Source organism: Metopolophium dirhodum, chromosome 8 (genome assembly GCF_019925205.1).
Source record: "Metopolophium dirhodum isolate CAU chromosome 8, ASM1992520v1, whole genome shotgun sequence".
Classification (NCBI taxonomy): Eukaryota; Metazoa; Arthropoda; class Insecta; order Hemiptera; family Aphididae; genus Metopolophium; species Metopolophium dirhodum.
This window is the reverse complement of record NC_083567.1, coordinates 24,175,804-24,197,779: the sequence shown is the minus strand read 5'-3', so window position 1 is coordinate 24,197,779 and position 21,976 is coordinate 24,175,804. Positions and strand designations below refer to the sequence as shown.

At 29.1% G+C, this 21,976-nt stretch overlaps 3 protein-coding genes across 3 annotated transcripts in view; 1 reads left to right on the top strand and 2 right to left on the bottom strand.

Annotated features, from left to right (window-relative positions):
* The first annotated feature begins 3,141 nt into the window (after window positions 1–3,141).
* LOC132950478 (uncharacterized) overlaps window positions 3,142–21,976 on the top strand; it is a 153,642-nt gene continuing 134,807 nt past the window's right edge. Inside the window, exon 1 of the mRNA XM_061021967.1 lies at window positions 3,142–3,704. Coding sequence (XP_060877950.1) covers window positions 3,632–3,704 — 73 coding nt within the window. The 5' untranslated portion in view covers window positions 3,142–3,631. The remainder of the gene's footprint in view (window positions 3,705–21,976) is intronic.
* Window positions 15,018–16,315, bottom strand: LOC132951134 (uncharacterized). Its single transcript, XM_061022857.1, has 2 exons — window positions 16,172–16,315; window positions 15,018–15,571 (listed from the first exon to the last, which is right to left on the bottom strand). The coding sequence occupies exons 1-2, from the start codon at window positions 16,208–16,210 to the stop codon at window positions 15,137–15,139; spliced, it is 474 nt and encodes a 157-aa protein (XP_060878840.1). The 5' UTR covers window positions 16,211–16,315; the 3' UTR covers window positions 15,018–15,136.
* LOC132950480 (uncharacterized) lies at window positions 20,637–21,736 on the bottom strand. Its single transcript, XM_061021968.1, has 2 exons — window positions 21,587–21,736; window positions 20,637–21,152 (listed from the first exon to the last, which is right to left on the bottom strand). Exons 1-2 carry the CDS (start codon window positions 21,620–21,622, stop codon window positions 20,763–20,765), a joined length of 426 nt encoding a protein of 141 aa, XP_060877951.1. The 5' UTR covers window positions 21,623–21,736; the 3' UTR covers window positions 20,637–20,762.

Sequence of the window (21,976 nt, the reverse complement as noted above, 5' to 3'; positions counted from 1 at the left end):
GTAAGATAGGTATATTTCTTGTTACACTTCAATAATTAGAAATAAGTTATAACCATCAATACCTACTTGAAATTACCATCCAGAATTTATTAAAATTAGCATTTCATGGAAATGGTGCAGTTTTAAAAAGGTGTTTGCTATTATTTAGCTAGTTACATTTTCGAATTTTCAAAGTTTTTTTCTTGATTTTTGTTAAATTTTAGTTTCCAAGTAAAAAATCTTGACAGTTTAATAAAAGGTTCCTCATAAGATTTTCTTACATTATTAATTAAAATATATCGAAAATACTCTGTCATAATTTTACTTCATAAGCGTTTGAAGTTAAAAAAATGACAGCATTTGTCAAAACCACGAACATCTGGAAATTGTTTTGTAGTTAAAAACTAATTTAAAAACATTTTTAACTGTAATACATAGGTAACTTATGGTTTTCAAATGTACGCAATACAACCTATAATTATTATTTTGTATTACAAGTTTATCAACCATTGGATTAAACATTTTGTTTTACAAAAGTTTGAATTTCAGATAAAATTTTATAATCGTTTCAATTTGAATAACGTAATTCTGAAAATGAAATGCAAGCTGCAGGATAATTAGTTATCTGCATGTTAAAATAGTACAACAATACAGAAGCAAAATAAGTTCAAATTATTACTTACAGTGATGTAAATATGATTTAAAATATCCTTAGAACATTTGAAACTGATTAAATTGTTTTTCGCATACAATTAATACTCATAACTGAAATCAAATATAAGTTATATATCACTAATAAATTCAAGTACCGTGTGACCTACTCAATGACAAGTTTCACTTTAAACCTATACAGAAAACTAAGTATTTAATTATTTTGTAATAAATAAATTATGTTTGCAGTAGAATATTTTTTTATATGTTTACATATTTGTATAAATCTACAAATGTAGATTAAGTAAATAACAAAATATCATTAAAATATTAAAATATGACGTGTAACGCGTACTTGGTCTTAATTTTTTTTCTAAGAGATAAATTTCTATAATATATTCTATAAAATATTTTAGAATTTTTTTTTATTTACCTATTTAAATAAAACAATTTATTTTTATGTGGAAATATCAGTTTTTATTCCGAATTATACGGCAATAGGTATAAAATATCCTAGAAGGCTTTAAAAAATTGTTTTGATTATTAAAAAAAAGGAAAAGACTGTACCTACCGATTTCAAAGAAAAAATTTCTCATAGTAATTTAGTCAATTTTTCCCTATTACAGTTCAACATATGTTATTATTACTAGCCTATATTATTTATAGCCATGTTCAATACTACATTGATCTTTCGATTAATGTATACGTTGTACTATATAGGTACCTGGTACATACTGGACACCACCAGTCCATTTAAAACATTATTAACCATTTGATTTCGCCACTATACCTGTGCATATATAATAGTTGGTTCAAGCTCTATGGACAGGTATTACATGATTACATAATATAAAATATTGGGTTATAATTGTGTGTGATATATATTGTTAGTTACTTTCCTTCGAATCTCTTACGTTAACTTACTTCATTCTGGATTTGTTCCTATTTAATAATGCATTTTTGTTAATTTCTACTATCGATCATCTAATCGTAATTTTCTATCACTTGACCAAGGTGTTTTACATGGAAAAAATATCTGACTTTGCGATAGACGTTTCTTCAACTTGTATCAGAAATAAGATTCAACTTATATTTACCCGTATACATTATTACAAAATCTTTATCCGATATTTTTATCTTTGTCCAATATTATTTTAATTACAAATTTATAACAAAAATATTACAATCTAAAATACAATATTAAAATTCATTATTTGTTATGTTTGTAAATATCATATTACTTATATTACAGTTAACTGCATATCCAATGCAAATCAGTACGTTGAAAATATCTTAATTCAGTTTTCACTACCAGGACAAGCATTCTGGTTAAAACCGTATATAATACTTTCATTAAAGCGTCCATTATAGTGTGTACACATATTATTATTATATTTCCCTTGTACAATTTAAATACTAGCAAAATATTTAAATACTATATTATATTATAGTAATCTTAAGCTGAAACGAATAATACCAAACGTTTTTAATTTTTGAAATCTGATCTTTGAGTGATCACGTTTATTGTGCATAATTGATCAAATTAAGTACATTTGTCATTTTTTATATAGACAACGTTTTTGAAAGCTTTGCCATTTTTATTAATGATGCAATATTACTTTTTACAAATAAAGTATTATAATTAAAATTTACTATACTGGATTGGATGGTGTTGTTACACGTTAGCTAAAAATGCAGATAAATCAATTTTTAAAAACAAGTTTTGTGCCATCTCATAGGTATAAGGTATTTATATAATATGCAATATTACTATTATAATAGTTATATTATATCGTACGTGGCAGCCAAGCAATGGAAGGTACGACATGAACAAGTGTTCGATTCCAAGACTATCACTCCGACTTCCGAGTAAATTTTTAAAGGTACTTCGTATTAATATAGGTATATGAAAAAGTCAAAAGCTGAGAACGAAAAAGTAATTTCAGAGTCATGTTGGAAACGAATAATTATTATACGTTTGGTGGTGGCGCGGGGCGAGTTAAGTTGAAATGAAACGAAAATATCATTATCGTTTGCTGAATCCCAAATTATTTTAATACTGCTTTGTGTGTAGGTGAAATACTAAAATTTTTTAAAATTATATTGGATAAAATTTGATTTTTTCGTCATTGTCGTCGTATTCAGGTAGGTAGGAAACTATGTTTTACCGGGGAAGGGGGAGGGAGAGAGGCGTCTACTGGCTGAAAATCGCATTACATCTGCCGGAGGCTAATCGATATTTTTATTGCGCTCACGGGTCAGCTAATATTTAAGCGTAATTGATGGAAAATACTAATAATAATAATAATAATGATGACAATAACTATACAACGATAATAATTCGGTTAGGAGATGGGAAAAAAATAAATATAAACAAAAACAAATAAAACAAACCGCGGCGCGTACCTACAACAAGGTCGCCGCCGCACGTAACGTTCGGCCGCCGCCGGCCGTCAGATGGCGGTTGTTTCTGCTGTCGTCGCCGGTCCCGTCGGCCGCCGTCCCTAGAAACGCGTGCGAGTTCCAAGTGCGCCGCCTTTCCGCCCGGACCCTCCGAGCACGTTTTTTCTCTCTCTGTCTCTCTCTGTGTCTCTCGTCCGATCGTCCGTTTCCGACCGGTTGACTTTCCTTCAGCGTGTGTGCGTTTCCACTAATTTTCGGCCTCTGTTTACGCGATGTGCACAACTACACTGCGAATCGCGCACCGCCGGTGGCTGTAATAATAACATTATCATTAATATTACCGTTTTATCGCGTACCTACGGCCGCAATAAAAACTCTAATTGGGCTCGTCGTTTGCGAGCCGCGGAAATGAGCCTCTTTCGCGAAAACCCCGAACGATAACGAAACGAACCACCAGAAAATATAATATAACGGTATTAACCGCACAATATTGTAACACCACAACCGCCGACATCACAACTTCTTGGACGACGAACATCCGTTCGAAAAGAAAACTCGTCGAATCCGCAAATATCCGCTCGATTTTCTCCGGTCCCCGATGGCGGACCGGCGAGTGACGTGGTACGTGGCCACGCTGTCAGCAATTATAATTTCCGTCGCTGCTGGAATAGGTGAGTGATAATTACTGTGGCGTAGAGACTAGAGACCACTCGACGCCGTTAGTGTAGTGTGTACGAAAAACTAAAAAGTTAAAAACCCACCCCATATATAACGATAGAAAAATAAAAAAATCGTCCCCACAAGTGCGTGGAAAACGACAGACGGGGAACTCCTCGTCACGGAATTCGTTAAAATTAATTTCGAACGGAAAATAATAATACTTTTGTTTTATTTCCTTGCACTGAAACGAAACACGTCTAACATAACGGCCCACCTAACCACGCGTGGACGTAGTTTCAAAGTTCGAATCGTACACGAAAATTCCGTTTTAATCGTCCGGCAGTAAAACGGTTTATTTTTCGATGAGTCGAATCAACCAAAGAACGATATTATGTCATTACGAACTGTTTCATAACAAACATTCGATTAATTTTAACTGTGTTTGTACAGCATACCGCCAATATTATTGAAATTAATCGTTGACAAATATTAGTCTTTATTTCGTTACATAGTTCGACTTATTAAATACTTATATATAGCTTCGCGAGAAAAATAAATAAATATGAGTTATTGTTTAATAATGCTCTGCTGTTCGGTCTCTATAAGTTCGACGCGTTATCCCATTGTGATGCCGGTAGTTGAAATATTCACAGAGTTGAAACTTTCAATTATTCTTATGAAACATAATTTTGTTTCGACGTAGTTTTTATCTACGAAAAAAATTCTTTGAAACTAATTTCAACTTAAATTTGAGTCAATTAGCATTTTAATTAATATTTCCTTTGTTTAATTTATTTATTCATCATAGTATTAAAATTAGTGTTTTAAATCATGATATTTGTCGACGAAAATAATAATATCATTATGATATGTAAGTTAATGATGTGTTTATAGTAAAGTTATTAACCCAGTTTTTTACGTTTCTTTTCTTTTATATTTACTATATCAAACGATTTTGTTAATTACACGTTACTTTTTTTTACTTTTGTTTTTCTTCTGATACGTAGGAAATACGTGTCGAAACAGATAAAATTAGTTTAGTAATGATGCTTATCTGGTAAATTGTACGTAAGAAACAAATTAAAAACAATAGATTAAATTGGCATTAAACATTAAACTTTAAAATCGAGAAAGAAATTGCATTCGTGTTAAATCTGATCTTATCTTTTTTTTCTATTTTTTCCAAGACTCCAGGGACTATTTTCTCAACTGGAATTCAGGGATGTAAACGATTTGCGATTTAGAACCACTTTTATTTGAAATGTCTTTTATATCAATCGTTTCTTCGCACCCTTTTACTTTAAACATTCGGGTTTTACTAACCGGAATTTATTATTGGTCTAATTTAACCAAAGTACTATGGGAAATTCGGTATATAAGAAAATCAATAGCTATGGGGGTTTTTCTCTACATCGTACAGTTTTTTTCATATATTATAATGTGTTAAAAAATGTCATGGCTACGAATATAATGCTTACGATGTGACATATACTTATTAATTTACCGATTATTAAGAGTGAATAATTATAAAAATAATTACCGTTGCGACCTTCAACAGAATATTATGATGTTATAGCTTATATACTATGTAGTGACAGCATTTGACAAACCATGTAGATCGTAGAGGTTTTAATCATAACGAGTTTAGAATTGTAAAGCCGTTCAAAAAGGATTTAAGAAGAAAAACCCGATTACATCGGCTGTAAGCCCAATAAGTACGGCGTATAATACATAAGTAGAAACGAACACCTATACAATATTATATATGTATAGATGTTACCGAGATAATCGCAGAAATCGAACGAATGGATATCTCCCAAGTTTTTCTAACTGTTCGTGGAAGGGTGTTCCTATAACTGTAAACAAATTAAAATCAAATCAAAACGAATTTGTCGTACCTGCGATTCACGGAATCTATACATAATATGTTACGTACGCAATATCATAATAAAACGATAACTATATGTTATTAAAATGCTCGTGAAAATCTAATGTCCGTTAATAATCAGGTATCGTAATACTTAAATAATAATATTATACCGCGGTATAATAACGTACACACACCGACGACCGCGGCCCTGCAGGGGATGGTATCGGGACAATGTGATCATGTGACTCAACGGTTTGCCGAGATGGCGTATTATGAATACGTGTGCTGTGTGTCGCATGATAATAATAATATTATATTACATTGTATAGTGGTAATAATGATTAACTCCTCGGCGCGTGTACATAATATATTACGATATATATATTAACTATAAAGACGAGAAACACACGTAGTATACCGGCATGGTAATTGTGAAATCCGTGGGTGCACAAATACTACAACTAATGTGTACAAATAACAGTGTATTTATTATTTATGCGATGTGCTCGGTGTTATATTTTATTCGGTTGAGTCCGTCTGCTCTGGATGACAAGACGCGTGTGTCAAAATGTGTATGGGCCTCTGCAGCGGCGTAAAGCCGTCATCGCGTGAAGAGTTTCGTAGTCTCAAGAAACTTTCGCGAAACATTGTTCTACGTTCGAACGAACGAACGAATGAATAAACGAATGGTAATATTATAATAATGGCATCTCGTAGTGTAATGAAAGCCTTTTGTTCTCGGGGGTCGGCTGCTGCAGTCGGCGTCACACCGTAGTCGGCAAAACTGCCGAAGAATATTATTACACAATATATATATATATGTTTAGTTATTGTGAGCACATATTTTTGTTCCGGTGTGTGATAACTTATAATATACGTTACCTATTTAGTTCGAACATTCGTCGCGGATAAATAGACGATAGGACGTTGGCGGGTGAACCGTGGGCTTACCAAGTTTTGAGATAAATATTTTTTGTTTTTTTTTTTTTTACCGACATAAATATAAAATAACGTACGATAAATATGTGCCGGGAAAATGTCGTTTTCACGTGCGCGCACGGGAAACAACCGAGTGATTTAGGAGACGCGCTCGCGCACCCCGGCTCTCACATTGGCTAGCAGTCGACGGAATCGGAAAACTTGTTACCTAGGCCACGGCCTTGTACGACGACGACGATGGCAGCCGTGCACAGTATAATATAATATCATTATAATAGTGTACGTATAAGCATTGATTCAATCAATGGTATAAGGTATAAGGCACGGGCCGCCGTCTTACAGTTGTGGTAACGCGTACGGTGTCCGTTATCACGATTCCCGCTGATAAAAATCCTGCCCGATGTGTCGCGTTGTAACATTACAATCAGGTGTAATATTATTGCGTGTAGGTAATTATTATTATTCTTGTCGAAGTCAAATGGCCGCGAGTCGTTTGCTAATTCGAACGATGTGTTTTACGGCCGTCATTGGTTCGGAGGGGTCGGAAATGCACGCGAATACACGACTACAATAATAATAATAACGAATGAAAAAAAACAACCCCGTACGTATAATATTATAATATGCGAACCAGCGAACCTCGAGTGAGCGCTCGTTTAATCCGTCCGTCCGCGTATTATGGTGGTATAGCGATGGTGGTCGTGGCGTGACGGTAGAAGTACTGTAGCTGTGGTGGATATGGCGGTGGAGGTGATGGAGGCGGCAGTGGACATTGCTATTTCTTGTTTATAAGGGAATTATACCCGAATTATCGTGCTGGTCGATCTTTAATTACATCAACCAAAATTATTTCATTTCATTTATTTTTTATTTTTTTACTGTTATTATTTTTATCTCCAACTCTGCTCTGACCCATATACGTCGGTTTTAGTGTAAACAGCTGTCATCCGCATAATTAAAATAATTGAATGCGACGGGTTTTAAAAAAGTACGTTTTATTTTTGTTTGATGTTCAATTACAATGAATTAAAAATAACTATTTTGATAAAGTATAAAAAATATATGTATATATAGTAATTATACTTAATATATTATGTACCTAAGTGGTATAGCGACGACATGTATACATTTTAGTTCAACGTTTTTTTTGTCAGTCTAACATTCTTGGAATATTAAGTTAATGTAATTCGCTGGTCGGGCGTATTAAGTTAGCTCTTCTGTTTTTAGAAATAAATAAAAAAATAACTGTTTATTTAAAATTAAAACATCTATAAAAAAAAATACACATAGGTAATTTCTGCAAATGTTACAAAGGTACATTGTAGGGAGTCATTTATCAAATTAAATCAAAATATATTTATAGACACGAGTTATAGGCATAATATAACCGTGGTAGATATCTGGGAACTAGAGTTTGAATTTAATCAGTTATCACGAATGGTGAAAAAAAATATGATAAAGCGCACTGACACGTATAAATGGAGTCCCCGAGGTGCTTTAAATTGTTGTTGTTGTCTACATAAAATACATCTTACACGAGGAGTCGTCATTACGACGTGCGCAATACAATCGTTTCACTCCGTAATAATAATATATAATAGCCAATACAATAATGCTATATAATAAAACGCGATATTCAGATGTAAGTCATGACGACGAACACTGAATAATAAAGAAAACGGACAAATGAGTATTATATCTATATCACAAAAACCATCAAAAATATTAAATCGGTTCATAATACTATCTGCTATGGTGTTAAAATATTATATTTATAATAATATTGTCATGACCACGTTTATGGTATCCAAACGACTGTAGCTTATATTACATGTTATTTTGTATTAACACGTAGCGATAAAATGCAATATTGATAGTTATAATTACACATGGTTCACAGAGGTCTGCTGGGGCTTTACACGATAATGATTTGTCTCCTTAATAAGTGTGTGTGAAGAACAAGCGATCGTAAACATAATATTAATATGATAATGCGACCAAAATAATATTATGTCCAACATAATAAAAACTAAAAATCCATTATTGCATAGCCGAATACGGTCGCAACGCATTCTTTACTAAAAACCAAATGAAAACCAAATGAAAGACTCCGTATTATCACACTGTAGGTACTTAATAACATTATACTGAAAGTCTTACGCACGAATATTAATATAATATTATGTGCATACCTATACGTTAGTGTTTGTCAGTATATAATAATACACTAATGAAAGATAAATTTGAAGGGACTATGCGTGCAAAATACTCTGCTAATGTGTCTCCTGCACGGTGTCAATATCATACCGAAATCAAGGACATAATAATATAATAATATAAAATTGTATCAACGGTATAATAGAATAATAGAACGTCGTGTGATAAAAATAACGATCCGATAATGCCAATATGCCATATACGTCATATTGGTAATTTATATCACTCACGCCAAAATATTACGTTCAATTTGATCAATTACTCTGAACTTACTTACAACTAGTATAACTGCATCATAATATTTTATATTACCAATGATAGTTCACTTTTTCTTTGGGTCAAACACTTACAGAAACTCTCTCTAGTGTCTCATACTGTTGGCGTATTTGTTAAAATTACAGTAGAGATATTAAATCAATAATAATATGCATAAATATGGGAAGTTTTCTTGATTTGTTCAATTAACTTTTTTAATTAAGTTGTACACAGCATTAATAATCGATTTGAAAAGGCTTCATACAAAAGAATCATTATAAATTACATTGTTTCTTAAAAATAATGTTAAACTTTTGTTCGCAGAAAAAGTATATTTTGCTGTACATTCACTAGTACGTAGTTATAATAAATTTGTCATAACACAACTGCATTTTTACTTGTCTTATAAAACAATGGTAGGTATTTATAAATATGACGAAGATAATTACGAGAAAAAAAACGAAGATAAAACTTGTGACAAAGAAATGTTCAAAATATGAGTATACGTGAAAAGTAACACATATTTATATTCTAGACACATTATTTACTCAGTTTGTATCACAAGTCCGGAAATTGAAGAATATTAACATATATAAGGGATGAATATATATTCTGACAACTTTTGTTGACTCCACCTATGACAGTTTCTAAAATGTATCACGTGGACACTAAAAATGCGTTCAATCATTTCTACATGAAATCGGATTCAAAATAAAATACCTAGTTTAATGTTTATAATATGCAACCGTGATCCTAGTATAAACTTGATATATTTTTTTAATGTTATTGCAGTATTATACCTACTTCTTTTTATTCTTTGTTATTTCCATAGCATTGTTTACCATTAATTAAAACTACGTTTTGTATATTAAGCTGTACCTTTTCGTGCGTTTGTTTTTCTAACAAATAAGGAACGTATTTATAATGCTAATTCAATATTTATACTTAGGTAGTATAAAATATTTTAAAATTGCAACAAATAGTGATAACATAACACATGTTATTAGTCTGAACATAGTTTATCCAACTATCGGTTTCAATCGTAATAATATTGCAATAGCAACCTGAATTGTATCGTTTGTACTAACAACTGACGTATTAACAATAACATATATGTATAATAAGTATACTTATATAATGTACTCGTTATTTATTTAGATTATAAACTGTAATTGGTTTTGAATATTAAATACTAAGCATTATTAGTACCATCTACACGTGCTCAACAGTAAAATGTTAATTGTATGCAACGTATGGCATATGTATATATGTATATATATATAATTCTATTAGAAATAAAATATTATGAACAAGACTAACAATTTTACTTATTGTGTTAAGAATTTCATAAAAAAAGAAAACTTTTTTCATAATAATATAGTCATTACCATTTACACTTGACGATTATCGGTTTATATTTTTCAGACGTTTTCTCGTTTAGATAATCAAAAAGTTTGAAGTTTTTAACTAACTATATAAAAAAAAGTTTTTACTGAAAAATTTTAAATGTTTGAATATAATACGACTTATTATTGCGAATCAGTATCATAAAAAAAATAATACTAATAATAGTAGGTAATTAATAATTTATTGTTACCGATAAGAAGTTAAAAATTCGAGTGATTCGTTTTATTGGGTCAACCATTTCAGTCATAATTTATATGGACAATTTTCTTTTTTCGTAATTTAGTTATTACTATTTGCACTTGATGATTATTGGATTACATTTTTCAGCCGTTTTCTTGTTTAGCTTATCAAAATGTTTGAAGTTTTTATCTAACTGTATAAAAAAAGTTTTAAATGTTTGAATATAATACGACTTATAATTGAGAATCAGTATAATAATAATAATAATAATATTCATTAATAAATGTTACCGTTGTATGTTAAAAATTTAAAAAAAGTGATTCGTATGCACAATATTTGAAAAATATGTATTTTTAATCAAGAATATTGGTTTTTTCTCGTAAACGGGGACAGTTTTTCCCGTTAAATGGCATTTGTCGCCATTCGTCCTTAGTTGTACAAACAGTAGCTTAAATTCTGTGTGTCCAATTAGTTTTAAAATTGCTTTTAGATTCTGAGCGGAGCGATGAATGTATTAATTTTACAATGTTGTGTGTTATTTAATTTAATTTTTATTTATTTTTTTATTGTTTTTGTGTCTGTCATCACCTTTTAGGACAGTAAAAGTGCTTGGATTTTCTTCAACAGTAACTTTTCTGATAAGAAAGTGAATCTAGTTGGTACTTTGGGGGACCAAAAGTAAAAGTTTCCCAAGGCTCCTGATACATCGTTCTAATAGCAGTTGAAAAATATTAACACGTTGACGGACATGACTGCTAATGCAGTTATGCAAATTACTGTAATTTGGTAGTCACTCTGATTGGGCACAATCCATAGATTTATATATATTTGGTTCTTTTTTTTGCCCAAATTGTTAGTAAGTCACAATAGGACACTGGATAATTTCCAATGTGATGGAATAGGCAAAATTTTTTTTTATAAGCATTCAAAGTTCAAATTTTGACAAAATTTATAAAATGTTCAACTTTTATAGCTAAGGATTGAAAATTGAAAACAAGGCTTCACGTAATTAGGTTATATATAAATTACTTTATTCACAATAATATTATCATCAAATATACTTGGTAATATGATAGGCTGACTGACCGTTTTCACTCTGAATCGTTTTTCTTATACAATGATAATATTATATCATTGAATTCAAATTTAACATCATCCATTACAGTGACCCACTTGTAACCTACTGTACAGCAGAGCGACATCCACTTACCCACCTTTTTCTTTTTATGTTTGTCATCACGGTTCGTGGCAGAAAAACTGCTTCGATTTTATTCAACACCAATAGTTAGTATCTTGTTCAATGGGGAAGTGAATCTAGTTAGTGCATACGGGAGGTCAACATTTAAAATTCCGAATAGTTTTAAGAAGCGCCAGGAAAAACAACATTAAAAAAAGCATGACGATTTAATACAAGGGCTCTTAATATATTATTACAATGGTATTTGAAAAATATTAAATATCCATACCCATGATTTTTTTTTATAAGCATTTAAAGTTAAAATAGACAAAATTCGAAAAAATAACAAAAATGTGCAAATTATTTTTAGCTTAAAATTCATAATTTTTTTTTTTTAAATCTTAGATTTGAAAATGAAATACAAGATTCCTCATAAGTTTGTAGACATCTTTATAAAAATAAAAATGTCTACAAGAAAGTCAAACCAAATTTTTATGAACGTTTGAAGTTCATATTTTTACAACATTGCATATTCACTCGATTTCTCATTAGCGATTTTCTTATTTTGTTGTAATTCAATAACGAATAACTGTAAATACATAAAAGTTTCACTGAATGTTTATATTTCCATTTTCTATACACCATACAATTTTGAAAAAAATGGACTCATTTTAGCTGTTTAACGACAATTTCAAATTTCAATTTTATTAGTTTTTTTTTCTACAAATTTCATCAATACAATTTTATTAGTGGGGCTGAAAAGCGTAAAAAATTAATACAAGGATCTTTATATATTGTTACAATATTAGCTTAAAAATATTAAAAATACAGGCACAAGTTTTTTTTATAAGCATTTAAAGTTTGATTTTTGACATAACTTATCATATTTAAAATTTAATAATTATTTTGTAGTTTAAAATGTATAAAATGTTCAACTAAGGATTGAAAATTTAAAACAAAGTTTCACGTAAAGAGGTTAGGTATAATAATATATAAATTAATTTATTCACAATAATATCATCAAATATACCTATAGGTACTTAGTAATATCATAGACTGACTGATCGTTTTTCTTATACAATATGATATTATATTATCATTGAATTAACATTTAACACCATCTATTACAGTGACCCATATTTTACCTATTGTACAGCAGCGAGTGACACCCACTTGACCACCTTTTTTATTATTATAAATATAGCGAAATACATAGTCATTGTAGTTTTTATACTATGGTGTAAGATTCTATGAAAATATTCAACGATTCGATTTCTACCACGATGTTCCCGCTGCTATTTTCGTTTATTATTTATTTATTACATTTGTGTTCTAAATTCGAATACTTAACGCCGAAATATACATTTTATATTCACAGTGCGTATAAATCGCGTCACGACGTGTAGACAAGGCGACATGTAAAAAAAAAAAAAAAACAACCATATCGAATTTTTTCAAGTCACTGTAATATGGGTACAATATCGGAGTCCGACTGCGCAGAAATACCCTTCGGCGTGCGTCCGGTATACGTGGTTATAAACGGCTACGACCTCGGTCACGCGTACACGCACACACCGCATAATATAGTATACAATACCGTACTCCCGGGTTTCGCGTATACCTAATTAAATGTAAATACGACGGCGACAAGCAGAAAGTTAGATCGCAAACGCAAACATCTTAGCCGGATATACTCTGGGCGAGAGACCCGTAGTCAATAGAAGTCAATTGACTGCCAACAATATAATGCCGCCGCTGTATTAGAATGAATTGTGTATGACAATGCACATGTATGTTGTACGATATATAATATTATTGTATTATTATGTCGTGTCCGGCGTGTGTGGTTTTTATTGCCCTAAGAAAATAAAAAACGGAAATGGGGTTGCAGGTGCCCGAAACGACGGTGGAAAATACAAGAAAAGATTATTTTGTAAACTTGTTTGTGGATGAAAGTTACATAATAATAAAATATATTGCATTATAAATATAATATAAACTAATATATTATACTTATTCGCATTGTAATGCCCACGTTAAATCTGCGCAGTAAATGTTATATTTTTGATATAATATATGCCTGTTGGATGCCTTACAATTTAGCTACAACTTGATCATTGGAACCACTGCAGTTTACGGAAACTCTCAACAAAACTCATTGGTGAATAATATTTATTCTCAACAATTGATTTAGATTGATTATATTTAACATTTTTATTAGATTATACATAATTTATATGTTTTGCGTTTTTATGATCACCTAATAACCTGTAGGTAAGTCCTTACATTTTTCGGTGATACCCAAAAGCGCAATATTTTTTTTAATAGCCCATTCCAAAAGTGCAAAATTGATTCTTGCTTTTGTATCTTAGTAATGGAATAAAATCGCAAAATAAATTGTTTTATCTGTTAACATATTGTGCCAGTTGCACTGTATAAGTTTCAGTTTAATATTTTACGATCCTTATATTAATTATTACTTAAATAGGTTACTGCAGTATTTTTCTTTTTCAAAATACAACAGTGATCGAGTTCAGTTAAAATTTAGTTGATAATCATTTACAATAAATATGCAATACTGAATATAAATTATAATATACTGTATAAACAGTATAAGCTCAAATGAAATAGGATTTTTTAAAACTATTGTTACCTAGCCACCAAGGTATATAAATTTATTGAAAATGGCAAGAAATATTCATTAAACCTCTGGACTGAGCCACCTTCGAATGAACCAATGACTATCAAAAGCCCAGAATAATAACGCCGTCACATGAAACTATGAAAGACAAATTTTACAATTCACACACATTAAATTTATAATTTGATCGAAGCAAACAGCAAGCGTAAACGTTTACTTAAAACTATAATAAATGGACGAAAAACAAAAAATGATTTTTACTTGTAGTTTATTAAAAAGGCAATTTTTTTGCGCTTGTGTTCTACACAGTTAAGTATAGAAAAAAAATGGTAAATATAATTTTTAAATTTTACTTTAACACCTCATCTCTGTAAATAGCACCTTCAATAATTAAATGTGTTAGACATTAAATCAAAATATCTTAAGTATCAATAAATAATAATTTATTTTTAATATAAGTACTTGAACTTCACTAAAATATTTTATTAATGAAATAGGTTACCTATTCCTAATAGGTATGCATATTTATACAGGTTGTTTGATCCTCTAAAGTCTAAAGGAATATATAATACTCATAAAATACTTATCTTTTCTGAAAGGATTTCGAAGGAATATAATATTAATTTATAACAAATATGTTTGGATACTTAACGATGATTCATTTGTTTTATTAAAATTGTAATCGGTTACGTTTGGTTAATAGAAAAACAATAACATACATCAGAGTCAAAAACAAAACATAAAACTACAATAAGTATTATGCTCCAACGACTGTTGGTTGGAGAGTAGGGGACATTGAGTTAAGAAGATCGGCATGCATCTCATCTATGCTTTCTTTGTAATTTTCCAAGTCGTCCATGGTTTTGTAAAGTTTTTGGGGATCTGTGGTTTGATAATTGATTGTAGGCTCAAATTCATTTGTTGCCCAAATATATTTTATAAGTTTTAGGAACAACTTATTTTTGGTCTTGTTAAGTTCATTCCTTGCTCTTTCCACAGCAGAATAATCGACTTTTCCAGCAAAATATTCTCTTTGCATGTCGTTCAATGTTTGCGAATCGTCCATCAAGTTCATTCCAATTTCTCCCAAGTCATACAATGCGGCTTTTACTTTACAGTAATCTTGGTCTATTAATGGTTCTATTGATTGTGCATTGCCTTCTAGTACATTGTAACTTATGATAGTGACCACCTAAAATTATAAAAATATTTTATTTTTTTCTAAATATTGGACATCTTGTTTGTACATAAAGTAATTAAGTACTTGGTGATAATTATTGCTAAGTGAATTATAACTAAAACGTAGTGTAAATCTCTATGAATTATGATAATAATGTTATATAATTAAAGATTAAAAAAAAACCCAACTAGCTAATAAAAACACATGGGTATTTATTTTTATAGTTGATAACAATTAATTGTTTATTTTGTGTTACTGTGAAGTAGTGATGTACCTATCTAGGCGCCCAACTATTTTAAAATATGTGACGCGAAATCTATTATATACCATAGGTAGTAAATATCCAATGTAAAACTATAGTATTAAATTAAATTCTGATCATACATTGTCCAACTAAGTAAAATTTTTTTAAAAATTTTAATCTGTTTCATTATATAAGTGCACTAATCAAATTCAGTAAATAGTGTTTTTTCTATGTTTTTTTTAAATTTTAAAGTTTTAAAATGTTAGATTTTGTTCTTACTTCTATTACTTGTAATTTAATAATTGTTGCCTAATTTATATTAACCAAAGGTTTATTATTTTAATTTATACTCTATAAAAAATACATACCACCAAACTGGAAAGCATTGCAATTTCCTTGAAAGCCATAATATTTGGTCGGAGTTTCTGCAAGTGTATTAGATATTTATGTCAATTTTAAATGAATAAAATATCCAAATTCCGACCAATATATATACGATTTGTTTTATGTTTGATCTCTTAAATTTGTTGACACAAGTGAAATTCGTGTTATTTTACGAATAAAAAAATAAAAGTATTCATATTTATATATGTATGTATAGTAAATATTATTATAACGTTGGTATTCATTTCATTATTTATACAGGGCCGGTATCACAATAATTCAAAACAATAACATATTTTGAATGAACTTTTTACATTTTTTTATTTCGTAAAATATTTAATTGTTATCTAGAATTATTATGTTATTTTAAAATATGGGGGTAGAACCTATTAAAATAAAATTATAGTACATCAATATAGGTATATATGTATAGAGAGATTTATTATAAAATGTTTAGTTATAGTTTTAAAGTAAACATAATTTAAATATTAATAATTTGGAATAATTTTTCTATTACTTGTGAAATTGAACATCCTATATAGTATTTTTTGATTTGACTAAAATGCAATGACGGTTGATTGAATGTTTTTCTATGAATTTTAAAATCTATGTTTAACTAGGTAGTGACATATTACATTTTAGTAAACAAAAACCTCAATGCCGATATTTGTAAATACACATAACAATACAATCTGAGCAATATGGTATTATAGCTATGGCATGATATTCATGATAATCGAAATTATATAAAAATGTATGACAATTAAATCAGTTATTTATTTATATTTTAGTTTATCAGAAATTCGGATACAGTTTTGCTGTATTTGAAACAAAAAATATATTTAATTTTCCAATAGGTCTTTAAATAGTTTTAAAAAAACAAATTAAAAGTTCTTTTAAATATTCCTTTCAGCTTAGATAAATGTTTTTGAAATTAATAATAAAACGTTATGTTCAACATACATTTAGGTTGAGGGTGGCATAAACCGAGAAAGCTATTAGTTTCACGATTATGTGTTTTTTTTTGTTTCAGTGAGCACTTTTTTTTTTAGAGCAGTAGAAGTGATTAAAAAGACCAAAATCCGGCTTAAAACTGTTTCATGTCCAATTTATAATTATTATTATTCAACTTTTGTAAATTCAAAACTTTCTAATAAAATGGGAACGGTGACCAATTGGTCAAAACAATATTATCCCAGGAATACATTTTCCTTTTTTTAAATATACTGTATAGCTCTAAATTATTTAACCCTTCGTTAGCTTTGTTGGGTTTACTCCACGCTATAAGGTTATTATTTATTCTTAATACGATTAGCTGATAATATGTAAATAATATTATTTTATTATATGTATTAGTCATTAGAAAAGATTACGTTAATTTATAATAATAAATTCATTGACTGATTATAAATTTCCGAATTCAATGTCATCGTAGTTTTGCTATTTCACGCCTCAACTCACGTTCCTGGATGGTTAGATTTATATTATGTATGGAACGCTTTGTATGGGTACAATATTATTGCAGATTGTAAATAGTAAACTGGGAAATACTCTTTAAGTAAAAATGAAGATTACATTGATACATTTATTTTTCTACTAGTTTGAATTATGAATTGGTTGAAACCTCAAAAGTGATTTATTTTTATGTAACATGTAACAAGTCACTGGACGGTTTCTTTAACAAAATGAACGTTTCTTTTTATTATTCGTTTAGAACTTCTGCTTATTGACTATTTTACCACCAATGTATTGGACGGTATGAATAATAAAAATTAAGTAATTAAAATATGCATTTTTTTTACTCAATTTTTTGTATTGAAATGTTTGATTAATTGTTTATTGATAATTATAAAGTAAACTTTTTAATATTTATTATAAATTATGATTATAAAAAAAATTTAAACTATAATTTACCGAGCATCGATTGAGTCATTAGTTTTTAAATATACGACCTGCAATAAGTCAATTTATCCGCTAAAAACTAAAAATATACATAAATATTTTGAAGTGCAGACAATTATGAAGATCCGTTTACTTGTGTCTTTTACTAATAGGTATAAGCTAAAAAAAGTTTTCAAATAAACATTTATATGGGTTATAGAACACCAATTTATTTTTACCCAATGGTAATTCATCAAAATTATCATCAAATGTTAAAAACCATGCATGAAAAATTACGCAATGTTTAAGTTAAAAAAAAAAATCGATAATTTAATGTGATGATTTAGAACATTTCTATTGCATTTGGCACTCAACTCGCAGACTAAAGTTATGCATTGGACAAAATAATTTATTTTATTTTTTATAATATGCATACAATATATTATGACCAATTAGAATAGAGATTTTAGGAATACGATAACAGATTATATTATTTATTCATTCGTTAGTGATGGGAAAATATTACTTACAAGATACAACAGTCAAATTTCATTAGGAAATATGAGTAGGTTCTTTCAGTCGTTCTAATAAGCATTTGATTAAATACATACAATGTATATACTAAATGTTGCCCTTATGCTTCTTCTGGGTACTGTTATTAAAATCATACGAAATAATTTACACCACTTTTTGTATGTTGGAAAATATCTTGATGAAATATAATAATATTGCAATATTAGTTATTGTCTAGTTAATAATGGTCAATATTTGATCGAGTTTTAATACGATGATTATTCACTACCATCTATAACTATCAATGATGACTCGTTGGTAAAAACTAAAAAGTATGAAATTATCGATGTAAATTATTATCATTGTATTGTTGAAGTAGGTATGATAATGTTTTATTTTCAATCGTATTCGACAACGATTTAGATGGAACATTAAATGTACGTTTTGTACAAAACCAATTACTTACAATTATTATTTTTACTCACTCTCGTTACATAGTCACATTCGTGACGGTTCACACGTAACCCAACGTTGTTGCGTAGTATTACAATTATATTATACTATCTTGGGTCTTTAGACATTATAATAATTTTCACAATGCCAGTTAAATGCTGTATTAAAATGCATGTATTACAGTGGTAACTGGCCCACTTTTAAACGGTTATAATTTTTTTTATTCGTGATTGAACGTCAACTTAATTTTTTTTTGTGTATTGATTACACGCGATTTGATACATATCAATATTATAATCACGTGTTTTGGGTTTTATTTCTAACTGAGTTGATTAATATTAACCGTTACAATTAATATATAAACGTTTTCTGACATTGTTTTATAATGATAATATTATTTGTTTTTAAATCGTTCATCGTGACCTTTGAGCAATTTACATGCCAATTTTTAATTTATTTTATCGAATATAATAAAAATAATAAAAAATCTATAGATTTAATGAACAGATAGAACATAATATGAAACCGGAATTATCATTAATTAGTTTAAAAAAAATTCCAACAAATATTCTGGTCCTGCATTTAATGAGTTAGTTATATGAGTAGGTATATGATTTTTGATTCATGACAGTCAGTGGTGTAGTCAGACTAGAAGATATACAGGTTTATAACTTTCCAATCCAATTAAAATATTTTTTTTAAGCCCACTGATCCTGGTCGGGACTACTTCGCCAACTTTTAAGCAGAATTCAACAACTAATTTTAAATGTTTAAATAGGCAGATTACGGTTAACACTTAAATGATCAATAATTCACAAAGTAAATTAGGACGGTAAAAAATATTCCGAAATGTGTTTTTTTTTTTAAATAAAATAATATAGTTATATCAATTTGTCGTGCATTATTATTTTCCTTAAACGTAAAGTATGTTTTTATGTATATAAATACATGTATTTCTTACATATTAATATATTATGTATGTGTAAACATATGAAAACCACATGATAATATTATTCATATTATAATCGATGTATATTTTTTTTTTTCATATAGTTTACAGTTATTTATTTATTTTAAGTGAAAAAGTCAAATATCATTAAAGAAAAATTGATCTATTGAAGAATAAAATTGAAATGAGGTGGACCAAAATAAAAAATCCTTCCTTAGATTATGCTCCATCTTTCTTACTGCGGTGATGGTAAATGAGAACGAGAAAAAATAAATAATTTGTTGCTTTTCATTTGAATGCTTGAAAAAAAGCTGGGCGACCGTCTTCTAGAAAATATCAAAATAGCTGTCTACCACAATTTTTGTAAAAATATCGACATTTGAAACTTAGAAATAAATAGTACCATATTTCATTATTGTAAATTATCTATCACATACATTTTACAATTCAGTATCACTACAATAACATTAGTGTTATGCGAATTATGACATAGTCATATTCAAACATTGACTGTTTCTAAGACAATAATAATTTGATTAACTCTCAAATTTGTATGTACCTAATATTTTCATAAATCTTATACATGTTAAATAATAATAAGACGAATAATATATTTTGCATGATATGCCACGTACGTCGATAAAAGTAAAGGGTTTGAAATAATAAATTAGAACTTTATTGTTCAGGATTATTTAAAAACAAATACAAGTTATTATGTTTGACAATCTGTTGCAAATTAATTTATTAACAAACTACTAAAATTATGTAATATTTAAAAGTTATAATAATTCACGATCGATGGGAATGTCGTCGTCCATTGATACGATTGGAGGCATTTTATTATACTCTAATAACGCTTTGTAGTTGATCAACGCTTGGCGGTATTTAAGCAACTTATTTTCAAAGTAGTTTAGAGCTTTATCGAAAATTTCTTTTTTTTCATTTATTTCCATATTGAGGCCTGGCTGTTTTTTGTACAATGAATGGTAGTTGTAGGCACTTCTAGCAGTGGCAATTACATTGGCTAAAGCTTGATTCATAGTGTATACACTTTTCTTAAATTCATTGAAGCTTGGACAATCGACTGGATAGTTGGGCATATATGGCATGCTCATTGATAATGTGGGCGGCGGCGGCTGGTAGAGATTAGCGTGGACACAAGTCACAATCTGCGAAATAAAATAATCAAATGTTTTAGTGTTTGGCGATTGATTGGAAATGTACACACTATTATATAACAATAATGTAATATATTTCAATTTTTCAATAAAACCTTTGAAAAATGTATCTTTTATATACATTTTTTTAAACAAAAAATATACATTAAAAACGTATTATTATTTTTAAGATATACATAATAATATCAAAATATTATACTATACATGTTCAGGGTGCAAAGTTTATTTTAGATGTTCACGTGAATGTGAACATTTTAAATATTTGTATTTTACAATTTATACTATTAAAACAAATAACTGACTAGGTATATTAAATTATCGTCCTTACATATTATAAAATACAATAGGTAGTAAGGACGTTAAATGATTTAATATAATATTATAAGTTATTTCGTGAACGATAGTTATTATTAAAATATACGTACCAGAACGACAGCAAAAACGGAAATTTTAACCGTCATTTTGATTGTTTGTTACAGTGTTATTTACTGCTGACAATACAGAAATTCCAAAATTGATGTCTAGCGCAGAGACTATGGGTTTTATACGATTTTTCAAACAGCGTCATTTCGATCATGTTATTTCAGGTGTTTTCCGACGTGATTGTTACCTGTCATCTGCAGTACAGTATAACAAAACAAATATGGATTATGTTACTCATTTTAAACCACTGTACAGGTCATATTTGGAAAACCTCCGTAGAACCGAGAGCAAACACATTATTAAAACTATGACAGTCAAACATTATAGTGAATGGATACAGTCAAGATGACCTGATGACGTTACAATGAGATTCTTTATTTATTTATCAAAAA

Excerpts from the sequence above, each read along its gene's own strand:
- LOC132951134 (XM_061022857.1), bottom strand. The coding sequence starts at position 16,210 with ATGGCTTTCAAGGAAATTGCAATGCTTTCCAGTTTGGTG. Across the intron at positions 15,572-16,171 it reads CAATGCTTTCCAGTTTGGTG|GTGGTCACTATCATAAGTTA; the intron begins GTATGTATTTTT and ends TTATAATTTTAG.
- LOC132950480 (XM_061021968.1), bottom strand. The coding sequence starts at position 21,622 with ATGACGGTTAAAATTTCCGTTTTTGCTGTCGTTCTG. Across the intron at positions 21,153-21,586 it reads CCGTTTTTGCTGTCGTTCTG|ATTGTGACTTGTGTCCACGC; the intron begins GTACGTATATTT and ends TTTATTTCGCAG.